The 14,369-nt window shown below is 42.3% G+C and overlaps 1 protein-coding gene across 1 annotated transcript; it reads left to right on the top strand.

Moving 5' to 3' along the window:
• Positions 1–97: 97 nt before the first annotated feature.
• Positions 98–14,122, top strand: TMEM43 (transmembrane protein 43). Its single transcript, XM_075432321.1, has 12 exons — positions 98–228; positions 997–1,146; positions 2,811–2,945; positions 3,676–3,770; positions 4,513–4,562; positions 6,821–6,890; positions 8,721–8,791; positions 8,958–9,079; positions 9,703–9,777; positions 9,859–9,960; positions 11,466–11,583; positions 12,560–14,122. The coding sequence occupies exons 1-12, from the start codon at positions 109–111 to the stop codon at positions 12,760–12,762; spliced, it is 1,311 nt and encodes a 436-aa protein (XP_075288436.1). The 5' UTR covers positions 98–108; the 3' UTR covers positions 12,763–14,122.
• The last annotated feature ends 247 nt before the right edge of the window (positions 14,123–14,369 follow it).

The following is a 14,369-nucleotide window of genomic DNA, read 5'->3' as shown; positions in this document are numbered from 1 at the left end:
TGGTTCCGTCGGGCCCCGCCCCGCCGCTGGACTACAACTCCCAGCCTGCCCCGCGCCCGGCGGGGAGGGCGCCGTTGCCTGGGGCGGGAACTACGAGTCCCGGCATGCATGGCGGCGGCGCCCCGGGCCGTGTGCCCTGAGGGGGAGGGCTCGGCCGTGGGCGGTTCTCGGTGCGCGGCCCTCGAGGTGGTACCCGGCGGGGGCAGGAGGCTCAAGATGTCGAGGAACGTAAGTCCTGCTGGGGCCGGTCCCGCCGTTGCTTCGCGCTGCGTGCGTGGCTGTCCCCCGGGCCGACCCGTTCCCGCTGCGGCCGCTCCCCCGGGTCGGCCCGTCTGAGGCGAGGGGCCCTGTGCAGCGGCGGCGGAGGGGCCGCTGTCGCATCGCGCCTAGCGCCTCGGGGTGAGCTGAGGAGAAGCCTCTAGAGAAGCCTCACCGCCTTTCTTGCCTGCCTGTGCTAGTCTAAAGTTGCTGCTTGATCGCTCCGTGCAGAGAGGGCTGGTAGATGGAAACCCCTGGGCTTCCATGCTTTAATGGGGCACAGGCTAGGGCAGCGACAGCAAGTTTGTTTTAAGCTATCTCTTCTTGTTGCTGTAGATGGAATTATTTTAAAGTATGCAGGCACTTAGCACTGGTGAGGTAGAATGTTATTTATAGCTATGTTTTAGCTGGTCTGGAATTCGGGAGTATTGCTGGATTTGTCATGGCCCGAATGCGGGGTGTGGACACCAAATAGGGAGACAGACTGAAGAAAGCTTGAAGGAACGTGTTGAACCACTATGATAGCAATTCTTTTTTCCATCAGGCTTGATTTTTATTGACTATATTTCTGCTGTCAAAAGTGTGATGAGGCATTTAATAAGCGTGGGAAAGTTTTGGTCCAAGGCAAGAGGTTCTGCTCTGTAGAGCAGCAGTATTAACAAAGCTAAAAGACTTATTTTGAAATAGAATGCCTTCCCCTTTCACAACAATATTGCATTTCTTGTTTATCTCCAACAGTTCTCTGACACAGGCAGCAGAAAAGAACATGTCAAAATCACAAGTGAGTCCAAACCAGGGTTCCTGGAACGTCTCAGCGAAACTTCTGGAGGCATGTTGATCGGACTTGTGACATTTTTTCTGTCTTTCTACCTTCTTTTTACCAATGAAGTAAGTCAAATACTGTCAGTGTTTATACACAGTTTTAAAATACGCAGCTGAGGTGATATTCAACTAGCTTTGCATTTATAGCTTTTTTAAAATGGTCGTGTCAAAGCTTTACTACTTCATCCATGAGAAGAAGACCTTATGTCTGGAGAGCCTGGTGCTTACGGTTGGGATATAACAGGAGAGTGAAATCACAGGGCCACAGATAGTCTTTCTGTAGAACTGAGTGTGGTAGAGATGATGGCAGTGTGTGATGAGAGATGAGATACAAAACATGTAAGCTGATGCAGAAACAGGCCCTAGTGTTATTGAAAGAGGATTACACCCTCTGAGCCAGCCACGTTCTAGTCTTCTCTCTTTTCTTGGCGTAACATAAGGTTCTCATTTCTAGTGTTGTGTCCTCGTTTTGGCTGGGATGGAGTTGATTTTCCTTCCAGTAGCTGCTGTGGTTTGGATTTAGCATGAGAAGAATCTTGATAATACACTGATGTTTTTACTTTTTGCTATGAAATCAAGGACTTTTTTCAGTTTCCCACGTTCAGCTAATGAGCAGGTGTACAAGAGCTGGGAGGGAGCAAAGCCAGGCAGCTAACCCATGCTGGCCAACAGATGTATTCCGTACCTTAGATGTCATGCTTGGTGTGTAAAGGGGGGTTGGCCAAGAGGCAGGAACCCTTTTTCTGTGCGTTTGATCTTTTATGTGAGTTCGGTGAGCTCTGCGAAAGCCACGAGCTCTGTGAAATCTGCGATCGCTGCTCAGGGACTTGCTGCACAAATGATTTCAGGCAGTGAGAAAAGTTGTATTGTGTATAGCTGGTTTTGCATATTCTTTATTAATATTATTATTATTGTTCCATTCTTTGTTGTCTTATTAAACTGTCTGTATCTCAACCCACGAGTTTTACTTTTTGTCCATTTTCCCCCCAATCCCACTGGGAGGGGGAAGAGCACGTGAGCGGCTGTGTGGTCCTGGTAGCCGGCAGCCGGATTAAACCATGATATAATTGCCTTAAAGGAATTCATGTTGCAAAATCGAGGGTGTTATTTGTTGCCAGCATTATTTTATGTTTTGGTTTTAGATTAAAAATAAAATAATTAAAGTAAGCAGGGAATCCTAATGCCCTGCTGTTGCAAACATGCATGCTTTTGACAGTTTTGGAGTAGGGGAGCAGAATTCTGTGAATTTTCACCTAAGACTTTGTTTTGTACCTCCACAAGAGGAAAAAGAACCAATACTAATTTTAATGACTTTGCAGGGAAAAACACACCGTAACATGATGGTAAGGTAAGGAAAACTCCTGCCAAGTAGTCACACGGGTCTGTGGAAAAAGGAGCATAACTGATAGAATTTTTGCAGTTATTTGTGAACAATGAACAGGGTAAGAGTTGAAGAGCAATAATTTTGAACACTTGTAGAAATAATCTGTGTGTGTTTGAGGAGCTCAGTCAATGTTAATGGTCCTGCTGCGTGGGTAAGAAGTACTGCCCCAAACTGTGTCAGAGAAAGAGGCAGTGGAGAAGTACAAGTGTGTTTCGAAAATATGCCTTGAGGCTGAATATACAAGTGTTCGTTGCGGTCTTCACACCACTTGTCTGCTAACCTTTTTCACAAGATACTGCTGTGCCATTGATTCTCCGGAACTTGATTTTGCTTTTCTTGTTTGCAGGGACGAGCTTTAAGGACAGCCAAATCTCTTGATGAGGGACTTTCTCTTGTGATCCCTCTTGACAGCATCCACAGTGTGTCTCATCAGAATGAAGGGAGGTTGGTGCACCTGGCTGGCGCTCTGAGTACATCTAAGGTAAATAAAATAGTATCTTGAAAATACGAGTATTTCAAGCTTAGAGAGAAAGAAAAGTCATTGCCAATTAAAATTATATTTGATACCCAGGGAGAAGACAGGTAGCTTCTCTCCTTCTCTGTAAGCATTGCCGGCTACCACCCAAGCTTTGGTTCTTGACCTGGAATCAGAGAGATGCTGTACAGCCTTGGTCTCCCTACTCCGAAGCAACATGTCACCTCTAGCTGTGTTTACCCTCCCACTGCCTTTGGTGGACAGTTTCAGTTCCCCTTTGTAAAGGGAACCTGTTGTGTATTCATGGTATTGTAAAGTCTTCAGGCTCTTGCAGTACAGAGCTTCTGCAAGTTCTGACTTTTCAGTAGCGATGACATTTTCTGTGGTCAGCCTGCATTGCTGAAGGTAACACAGCACAGTAGCTTCCAGGAAAATAAAGTTTCTCCCTGGTTTAAACATTTATTTAAGGCTGCATACCAATAGCCAGCATTTCTGGTTTTATTCTTCACTATGGCAATAATTTTTGATGATGATTCTTTAGGTCAGATTTATCAGTGATATAAAGAGATGCTCCTTTTTGTCTTTCATAACATTTATACTATATTCAACTGTGTGTAATATAATACTAACTATGTACAGTGAGGTATGTAAATGGGTTTAGTAATAAAAGTACAGTTTTTGAGTTTGTGAGGTACAGCAATTATACTGACTTGTATGTTCTTTAATTTTTGAATAGCCTTTGTTTGATCCCAGCTATGGGCTCTCCATCCAGGCTGTCAAGCTTAAACGTAACGTTGAAATGTACCAGTGGGTAGAATATGAAGATTCCACGTAAGTGAAAATAATCTTTAAAAGTTGTTGATAAAACCATTGTATTAACAGGATCCCACCAAAACTTTTTCCTGTCCTCACCCCCAAAGAAAAAAACCCAACTCTTTAGGGCAGGAGAATTCTAGAGCTCTTGGGTTTTTTTTTAGAGAGTGACTTTAATTTCCTTGGAGACGTCAGGTCTTGTAGATGGTCAATGCTGCAGAATTTGCATCTGATAAAATTTGGGTAACTTCCAAGGCCTTTTATCAAACGTTTCCACTTCCTGATTTTGTATAACTTCATATGGGATTTCTTAGCCTCCATGCTGCAGCTGTGGTTCTTTTGTTTGCATTTTTGTTGCCTGATGCTGGGCTATCTCAGAGCCAATTGATCTGTTTTCATATGTTATCAACAGAATTCAAAGATCTTTACCAATTTATGAAAAAGAAAAAAAAAATGAGAAAAAACTTGTGTTTGTCCCAAAGACTCAGTTGATTTCTATTCTTCCTAGTGTTCCTAAAGCTTCTTTTATGTGTTGATATACTTTCTGACCATCAGGATTTCTGTGACTCCATCCCCATTATACTCCCTGCTTGCTAGTTAATTAGCAGAATCAAAGCTCAGAAAAGAGTTAGTTTACTTGTAAAGAGAAGTTTGTGTTGCCAGTGAGCTGTCTGTGCATTTCATATGTAAAGTGTATTCTGCCCTGAGCAGGGGTGTGTGTGCAGTGTGTTGGTTCTCATCCCACCCTTTTTGCCTGCAGGGAGTATGAAGAGAATGGTGAGATTAAGAAAGAGACGAAGTATTCATACAGTAAGTTGATCAACTTGTCCCTGTTCTTTTACACATATAACTTTGGACTTTTATGTGTTTGTGTTTTGATTTTTGTTGTAAACCCTGTATTTTCTTGTTGGGAAAGAAAGGAATGGAATGTGAAGAAATAAGCAAAAATTCTGTTTCCTAAACAAGTGGCAGGACCTCCCTTTTTTGAGGTAGCTGAGGTGAAAGGTGGTGTGCTGTTAGCAAGCAACTACTACAGAAAATCTAAGTCTTGTCTTGGAACTCCTAGATGTTCAGAGCAGCATCCAGGGGTAAGGATGCTCCAGAGATAGGGCACGTAAGGACCTCAGTGACAGGAGATGGGCAAAGATGGGAGTGTGTTCAAAACTACGCCTGAGACTGCTCTTTAGAAGTGGAGTAATTGGGCATGAGCAGAAGAGAATAAAAAGGGAAGAACTATGTAGCTCCAGCCTGTAAGACAGCCTGTTGAGAATCTGTTTAGGTGTTGTTACCAGCTAACAAAAACCACCAGCACCTTCTGAAGTGCACTGTGGCTTTTGCCAAATGCTGTTTTGGCAGGAGCAGAACTGAGAGCGTTATTCTGATCTGCCCAGTGGTAGAAAAATACTCTGAGTCATCGTATATCTGGAGATTGGTCTCTGTGCTTCATTTATCATTGATTAAAGCACATGGATGTATAACGTGGGTGTGCAGCAGTTTCTGGGTGTGATCATGGAAATAACCCAGCTCAGCAAAGCATGGGACCCTGGAGCATGGAGACGCATAAGGAGCAAAGCTAGTGGTTGTGAGCGAAAAACAGCCTTACAGTGGCAGGGAACAAAAAGAAAAGCCTTTTGAAAAAACAGCTGCACTCTCAAGATTAATGGATTCTGTCCAGGAAAAGTCTGTATGTTATTAGATGTGGTGGGTTAGCTTTGGTTGGCAGCTAGGGGCCCACACAGCTGCTTGCTTACTCCCCCCCTCAGTGGGACTGGGGAAGAGATTGGGAAGAACAGCAATGAGAGAGCTTGTGGGTTGAAATAAAGATAGGGAGATGGCTTACCAATTTTACCATCATGGGCAAAACAGACTCAGCTTGAGGAAAATTAACTTAGTTCATTGTCAATGAAAATAAATATTTAATTACTGATTTGAGTGTTGTGTAAATACATTTGCTCTCACGCTTTCCCAGGCTCAGTTTCACTCCAGACTCCTCTCCCCTTGTCCCCTGTTAAAACTTGTTATTGCCACAGGTTACACTGGCTCCCTTTAGTGGGGCAGCGAGCGGTGCAGGGGTGGGGGTAGGTTCAAAGTCAGTACGTAGTGGTTTCTCTCTGCCACTCTCTCCTTCTTGCACTTCTCCCATGCTCCAGCATGGACTGTCTCCATGCTGCAGTGAATATCTGCTCTGCTGTGGAGCACCTCCTCCTCTGACTGTGGTGTTCCCTCTGTTGTTTCTCACTCCTTTTTGTTCCCTCCTTGCCCCATTTGGTGTTTTCTGCCCTTTTTAAAAAATGTTTTGACAGAAGAGCCCCAAATTTCGCTGATGGGCTCAGCTGTGGCCTGCAATGGTTTCAATGTGGAACCAGCTGTGCCCAACACAGGGCAGCCCCTGACCTCTTCCCACAGAGGCCACCACCCCCGCCCCCCCAATCTTGCCACGTACCCAAGACACCAGAATATCCCATGCAATGATTCCTACTCCACTGTTTAGCCAAACTCCCTTTCCTTCCTTTCTACTCTTTCATGGAAGTGAGCAAGCTATATTTAATATGGAGGCTGCTCAAAAAAGGCAGTCTAATTTTGAAGGAGTTATAAGTAACCTACTGGAATCTGTTCTGGGGATGTGGGGAGGCTGCTGTAGCCTGAATGAAGACAGCATTACGTATTTTTGACAGTGGCACATACAGGTACCACCTCTATCTGTTGCTTGACTGCACTGAAATTTGCTAGTTCCAGCAGAGCTCTCAGCTTTTCCTCACAAAACCAGATTACTCCCATAGAGTGGAGCCGGGAATCAAATCCAGCAGCAGAGCTCACACTGAAGTGAAGCTGAGTTACATTTTTATCGCTAAAATCCTTTTTTTCTAAATCCTGCCATTCCTCATTAATGTGCTAGGAAGATGGATTTAAGTATCAGTGCAGACTATCACATACATACTTTGATGTAAACATCATTACTGCAAGTATAACTTAGAACTGATTCGTTGATTGAAAGGTGTCTTCAATAACTAAGATCTGAGTGGCAGTTTTTCCTGTTTTCTCCTCAACCTTCGTATCGTTTCCTTTAGACACCGAATGGAAATCAGAAGTTGTGAACAGCAGAAACTTTGATCGAGAAATTGGACACAAAAACCCTAGGTAATTTACCACCAAGCACAGTCCCTCTAGATTCTGTCACTATATGATCAAAGATGAAAGCTAAATGACTAATCTTTATGACACGGTGAAGTAGGTGGGAACTGTTGGTCTTTTGGTGGTTGGGAGAACTAAGGCATAGAGAGATTAGAGAGGATTTCAGAGCTGGCCAGTGGAACCAGAATTAAGCTATCCATTAATAATGGCTGGATGTCAGGCTATTATGCTGTTACCTCTTGACCAATGTGGGCTCCATGTAGGAGAACTTGAATCGATTCCTTTCTTACTTTTATTGGCTATTAGTGCAGTCTATTACTATTTCTTTCCGCTGTTACAGGTACAGGGTTAGAATAGCAGGCGTCCTGTGAGCTTGTCACACCACTTGCATGCTGCTCTGCTAAGCTAGAGCGTATGAGCTCACAGGCTTATTTGTGGCAATCACCCATACGTAATTTGTTTCATGTGTACCTCATCTGCAGCATTTTAGTTACACTACAGTGTGCCATTTTTAACGCTAAGTGTTAGCTTGCTTGTCATTCTCACAGCACCTGCTTGGTTCCTTAGGATGCAAGATTCCATTTGGCAAAAAACATCATGTGTGGTGAAAAATACAGCCAGAGAGGTAGTAGGACCAGGATTTCAAAAAATCTTTGAACTTTGCAAAATCCCCAGAACTTTGTTTTGGTTCTGTGAGCTTATCCAAATACACTGCCATTTGTTTGGAAGTACGACTTGCAGAGGGAAAGTGAAGATCTATGTGGTTTTGATTAGAAGTCCCAGCTAGCAGACTTGTTTAGATGAGAGATAATGGAAAAAAGCATGCACAGCTGACATACCCGCTTTGTGTCTCCTCTCCATGCACACTTCTTTGTTAATGAAAATTCTTCAAGCCTTCTCCAGTAAATGCAAATCTCCAATTGAGAGTGAGAAACATTTTTTTATTTAGTGCTATTGCAGGACATGATTTAAAAAGTGCTGCAGCTAAGAACATTTCATCTGAGTGTATTAGTACAAACCAAGGAGACTGAGCATACTGTGGTGGATCCTTGTCTGAGACAGCACGCTGTATACAGACATGCTGAACTTTAGAATTTATTCCTAGCATTAATGAGACTATTTTAAGTGTGTACTACATGTCTTCTTCCTTCCATCCATCCATCTTACCATTTTATGCAACTTAGACATTTGTGAAAATAAAATCTGTTCTTTACTGCCAAGGAGATTCTAGTAGTACTACTTAGGAGAATGAAGTCAAGTCTGACACTAAAGGATTCCTGAGTTTGGAATTTAATTAACTTGGCCATGATGTAGAAGTACATTTTATATGGAGAAGGTTTATGATCTAGGTTTCCAAATTTAGCAGATAAGATCTAGCAGTTGACAGCGGAAGTTAAATAAATTCAGGCTAGAAATAAAGTGCATTTATGAGTGTAGTTAAATGCTGCTGGAATTCTCATCTAAGAATGTGATTCATTCATTGTCACTCAAAAACTTTATATCACCACTGAACAGCTTCCTAAGGGTTGAACTCCATTTCAGCCCATTATAGGTTCAGTAGAGAAAAATCTAGTGAAATCCTGGAGTGTGAATGGAAGGTCGGGCCAGGGGATGAGACTGTCATATCTTGTCTTAACTTATTTTGATGGCTCCAACACCATGCAGTCTGGACACAGCTTCTTGATGGATTTGTTTTCACGTCATGACAGCCATTTAGCTCTTTGAGTTTCTCCTGATGTTTGGTATAGTGCCTTTTATGTGCTGTATATTACATAGTGCAAATCAAGAGTTTGATCATAATTCTGGGACTAATCAAGAACTCTGTCTGTTCCCTAGTGCCATGGCTGTGGAGTCTTTCACTGCTGTTTCTCCTAACGTCCAGGTTGGCAGCTTTGTTCTTTCCAAGGGTAAGGGTTGCTTTGTACTGGCTTTGTGTCTGATGTTGCATCAGCAGCGGACTTTGTTTTTTTCCACTATGGCAGTCATTCCAAGTGATAATCAGGAAGCCAGCCAGCAAATTGGCTGTTCCAAGTTAGACACTGGACCTGAGCTTGATTTTTTTATTCTGCTTAGGTCTTGTGGATAAAATTGATGACTTCAAGCAGTTGAGCTTGTCAAACCTGGAGGATCCACATGCTGATGTTACCCGAGGAGGAGATTACTTTTACCACAGCGAGAACCCCAGGCGTCCAGAAGTAAGACGAGAAAGATAAACTGAAGCAATGATTACTACGATGTGAAAAACAAAGTTGGGGCATGTCCCATTTTTATTTAAATGTGTAGAATTTGGAGTGCAGACCATCACCTAGGATGGGACCCTTAGTACAGTCCTTCAGCAAGAGCGCTTCGCTTGCAGAAAGCTTCTGATCCTGCTTATATCTTTGTCTTCTGTTTTCTTAAGTCTGCTGTGCTTTTAAACAGAAGGACACAGGATGGTGCTGGGAGGTGGGTTCCACCTGTGCCTTGCTGTACTGAACACAGTACAATGAAATAGCTCGTTGTTAGCTTGTGCTGCCTGCCCTTCTCTGCCAAAAGGTGAAACAACAAGGGATGAACGTAGGATCGCATTGGTGCTAATCTGCTTGTACAGCTAAATCAGAGGGGGTATTGCAAAACAGCATTTGAGCTACACTGTTTCCTCTATCAACTAGGCTGGAAAAAGTACAGCTTGGAAATTATTCTGGATATCCTCTGGCTTGACACAAGCGTTCAGAAAAAGTGTTGATACCTAAAGGATGCTCCCAGGCAGAGTTGTCTTTTGTGTGATTCTCCTTTGTAAAGAAATCTTTCCTGACTTCCAGTATTCTCTTGTTTGTAGGTGGGAGACCTTCGTGTCTCATTCTTCTATGCAGGTCTGAGTGGAGATGACCCCCATTTGGGCTCTGCTGATAAGGTGTGTCTTCAACTGTTTCTGTATTCTGCAAATTTGGTTCCCAACTCAGTAACCAGTAAATATTTTTCCCTTTCTTCCAAGGTGACTGTGATTGCTCGGCAGCAAGGCGATCAGCTAGTTCCGTATCACACCAAGTCTGGAGATGCTCTGCAGATTCTCTACCCTGGGGACCTCTCTGTGGAGGTAAGATACCACACTGTACTAATGAAGGGTTAAAACTGGAGATGGTAGTGCAGAAGCAGCAGGAGAGTAAGCTCTCACTGTCTTTCAGACCTGCTCTAGAGGAGGAGATAGTCAACATAAACATTGACTTTTACCTCTCCTTTTTCTAGGACAGTGTGTTAAAGCCTGTTTTTGCCTTCCAGGTTTCTGCACATTCTTTGTGTTGCAGCAAAATGCTGTGCTTCACCTGCTAGCAGTGTATGATTTGGCTACAGTTATTCCTGATGGGTTTTTTTAATTTTAAAAAGGAACTGTGGCTAAAGTAACTATGTATTTTTTTTTTTTTTAAATCTCCTTGTTTTGTCTTAGCTTTAAAGGCTGTTTCTGTTTCTTCTCATTGTGCTTTTATTTGCTTTTTGGTAATTCCCACTTGCACATGCTTTTGAAAAGGTCAATGCAAAAATAGTACAAATTAGGCTTTAATTAAACAAACCTTAGGAGCTATCTTCTCTTCAGCTTGTAGTAACAGGGTTTTAGGCTTGTTTGAAATGTTTATTGCTATTCTGGCTGAGAAAAAACCTTTAGGCAGAACATTATGCTCCAATAAATCCTGCATGCTCCAGCAATTTGGTGATTCATTTACTCTTTTTGGTAGGTTTGCTTCCATTAATGATTGTTTCATGCCCTGCTGCAAAAATCCCAGATGTCAAGAATTTACAGGAGTTCCCACAAGCAGTTAAAAAGACTTTTGTTTTGAGTTGAAAGAGAGTAGCAGTAGAATCATCTCTCTGCTGTGAGCTCTGAATCCTCATTAGGTAGAGTTTTAGTTCATCGGAGATTAACTTGCTACAAATGAATAATTTGTAGAGTACTTGTATCTACAAGTAATTGATCAGTCATACACGTCTTTTCCCAGTAAGTGCTTTGCTATCTCTTAGCCATCTTCATGTGTACGTTTTATAGAGCCAGAGGGGCACACAACCCATTTTGAAAAAATCTTAGAATTGTTAAGAATAGATGCTTTGCTTTGCCTGATGAAATATACGCACACCTTTTATCTTTTCTTCCCTGCATACTGCTTGCTTTCTTTCACACACCTTTCCTTCAGCCATCAGTGGTTATTGTTGCCTTTTGTGTCTTCCTCCAAATATAATGAAGTCAGATTGTTCCTCCTTTATTACACTTACTTACTAGTGTCTTATTTTCCACAGTAATGTTCAATGTATCCATTTGCAGCAAAAACGGTGTGCTTTCTGCCTGTGGTTATAGTGTGTTGAACAGTGCTTGTTTAGCTGTCTTCATTTAGAAAAATGCTCGTTTCTCTTGTGCTGCACTTTACAATCTATTGTAGTGTGCTGCAATAGTGCACAAAAAAACCCTGCAGAATGAGCTGCAGTATATCTTCTGCGAGAGAAATTGTACTCCTAAAGTGCTGTTGGCTCTGATTTGCTCATAATATAGACTGGAATCAAGAGGATCTCGAAAGAAATGAGAAACAGGCTGCATGTCACGGTGTTTGTTTTCAGGAAGTGTTTCAGAAAGAGCATGAGAGTAACACCGTGAAGACCTGGGCCCTCCGCGCAGCAGGCTGGCTGGCAATGTTTGTAGGCATCAGCTTAATGACCCAAATCTTTTACACTCTGGGTAAGTTTTTTACAGAAAAGTAAAATGATTTAGATATAGGATCATGATCCCTAGAGAGTCCTCTCTTGCTCACATATGCAATTAATTAATTTGGAGGTCAGGAGGAGTCTGGTTTGAACTCAGATTGGATTTGATCTGAAAGTCACTGTAGGCAATTGCAGATAAACAGGATCCCAGAACCAGATGACTGCTTTGTGAACATTAAAAAAAGGTATGCAAATATCTCCTTGCCAGTCTCAGAAGATCCCAGCCCAATGCTTACCAAAACCAGAAGCCGAAGCACATGTTGGGCTGGTTCTTTCAAGTCTAACTCAAGGTGCTGCAATCCACTTACTTTCTACACCCATACACAAGTGGTCCCCCCAACAGGTCTTAATTAGTAGTTGTGTAGCAACATGTCTTTATTGTCTGGTTATTCTATGCTACTGCAAACACACAGCAAAAATGGTTTTCGTTTATCCTTTTAATGTAGAAAAATGTTGGAATAAAAACTTACAGAAAGGCAGGACGGTGCCTCAAACTTGTATAAACTTCAGACATCAAAGCTATCATTTGCTTTGTAGCTGTGAACTCTTTTTTTCTTATTTATCCATATACATGGTACTGCAAGATTTATTGTTGCCGGAAATCAATTTTTGGGCTAGCATATTGTATTAGTTGCCCTAGACTTGTTCCATAGCTGCAGGGCTATCAGTCTACTCTGCCTCTCAAGCCTTGGACAAGCCTTCAGCCTGAATTCTGGATTACTTCCTATCTGAAGAGATGAGGATGCCGTTGCCTTATATATTTAGCTGTTGCTTAATTATCAAATGCCTTGAGGACACGCTGCTGAAATGTCTTACCCAGTGCTCTTGATAAATAATTTGAGTCTGTCTTCTGATTGCAATAGTTAGTTTGCAAATCCTAGGCATGAAGAAGACGACTTCCTTTTAAACTCCCATCAACTTCTTTATCCCTTGTTTAATTCTTTCTGCAGTGGACTGGTTTCCTGTTGTCAGAGATCTGGTTAACATCGGATTGAAAGCATTTGCCTTCTGCGTAGCCAGTTCGCTGTCGCTCTTGACCATCTCCATCGGCTGGCTCTTCTACCGCCCTCTCTGGGCTTTGCTGATCGGGTTGCTCTCTGTAGTTCCAATTGTGGTCGCGAGATCTCGTGTTCCGCCGAAGAAGCAGCAGTGAGAAGGAGGTGGTCGGGTTTTGTGCTGAATCTCCGTTAGAAGCTTCTCAAGTGCATTTCTGTCCCGGTACTGCAGCATGCTTACAGCGTATCACAGTTCAGCAGTGTGCACCAGGAGCTGGGGAGGGGGCTTGAATGTTGTTGTTGATACATGTTATCCATGAAAAATATGACTATGGGATGCTGTTTGTAGGAAGTCAATGACATCGACTGTGGGGAGAAAAGCATTCTGGAGCATCTGCATTAATTGTAAGTCAGTGAACAAGTAGATTTGTACCTCTTCTCCACTTACTGATTCCTCCTGACTTGAGAACTGGCAAGTGCTCACTGCCAGGTGGGGCACCTTGTGTCTTATGCAGAAAGTGCCAGCTTCATCACATGCACTGTGATTAGATACACATAGGAAATACGTGTGGGTCCCCATCTCTGACAAACCTGCCCTCTGCTGCTTTTTCTTATATGCACCGTCATGTATCATGTACACGTCTTTGGCCAATGCATTTGGAAGTGCAACGCATGTTCAAAAGAAAAACGCAACTTAGTTGAATTTTACACAATACTTATATAAAATGTATGCTTTTGGACTGAGAATTTTCAAAGTAACTTGAAATAATGAGTGGCTGGGTTAGCAGTGCTCTGAGGTAGGGCGGATTTGTCAGAAAGGATTGATTTCCCCCAACTTTTGAAAAATCTCTGAAGTTGTTCTTGGTTAGGCATTCAGAATGGTAGCGTGGACTATGCCATTGCATAACTATTTCAGAAATTTAGCTTTGAATTGCACTTATTTAAAGGGATGCTCAGAGGTCACTAACCTTTAAAAATAAAACCTGCTGCCTTGATACAGAATTAACTTTTATAATTGAATGTATATTCTTTAAAATATATTGAGGGTATTTTTTCAGTGTATACTGTTCCTTTCTTGAATTTCACTTAGTAAGGACAATGAACATACTCCATGAAATTAAATAATGAAAACATTTTTGCTTGATTAGATTTCATAGACTTCAGTAGCCTAAATTTTGAGCTTTAGATCATGTTAGAAGAATGCTGCCTTGTAGTGTTGTGATGACTCATGTTTATGTATTTCTGCTGTGACCAGTACTTTAGAGACTATCTTGTACAGGCTTTAAGTCTCTCTCCACCTAGCTGCAGTGTGGCTTCCAGATGTGCCCTCCCTACACTACAGTGTTTTTTTTTTCTGTGAGTATACACAATTCAGTACAAAAATAATGTGTTCATTATGAAAACCAGTTACGACCATCAGGAGAAACTGAACTTGAACATACGTAGAAGCAAATGTTTGCCACAACTGGTACTGAAATAGAGATCTGAGTTATAAATGTTTTGAGAAGCAGTAATTACTTTATTAGCCTTAATTCTTTTCATTCTTCTGGTATTTGAATGTTGTCAATTCAGTCTCATGGCTCGAGTCCTGTGTTAAAAGCAATAGTAGTGAGTGAAAGGTTAAAGGCAGTGCAGGTGGTCTCGTGCATGCAGCTGACACGCGTTAGCAATACTGCCCAGTCTTTCTGCTGCTTGCTAACACCAACTTCTGCTCCATCAATTAAGATTTGTGCTCCATGGGGGAGAAAAACAGGTGTTGGACTGC

This window comes from Opisthocomus hoazin, chromosome 11 (genome assembly GCF_030867145.1).
Source record: "Opisthocomus hoazin isolate bOpiHoa1 chromosome 11, bOpiHoa1.hap1, whole genome shotgun sequence".
Classification (NCBI taxonomy): Eukaryota; Metazoa; Chordata; class Aves; order Opisthocomiformes; family Opisthocomidae; genus Opisthocomus; species Opisthocomus hoazin.
The sequence above is the reverse complement of the archived record's forward strand: the minus strand, read 5'-3'. Positions and strand labels throughout refer to the sequence as shown.

What these genes read in the sequence shown, in the direction of transcription:
- TMEM43 (XM_075432321.1), top strand. Translation starts at nt 109, where the DNA reads ATGGCGGCGGCGCCCCGGGCCGTGTGCCCTGAGGGGGAGGGCTCGGCC. An exon ending in AGAGACGAAGTATTCATACA is followed by an intron (nt 4,563 to 6,820) that starts GTAAGTTGATCA and finishes CGTTTCCTTTAG; the next exon opens with ACACCGAATGGAAATCAGAA. An exon ending in AGAACCCCAGGCGTCCAGAA is followed by an intron (nt 9,080 to 9,702) that starts GTAAGACGAGAA and finishes TCTTGTTTGTAG; the next exon opens with GTGGGAGACCTTCGTGTCTC.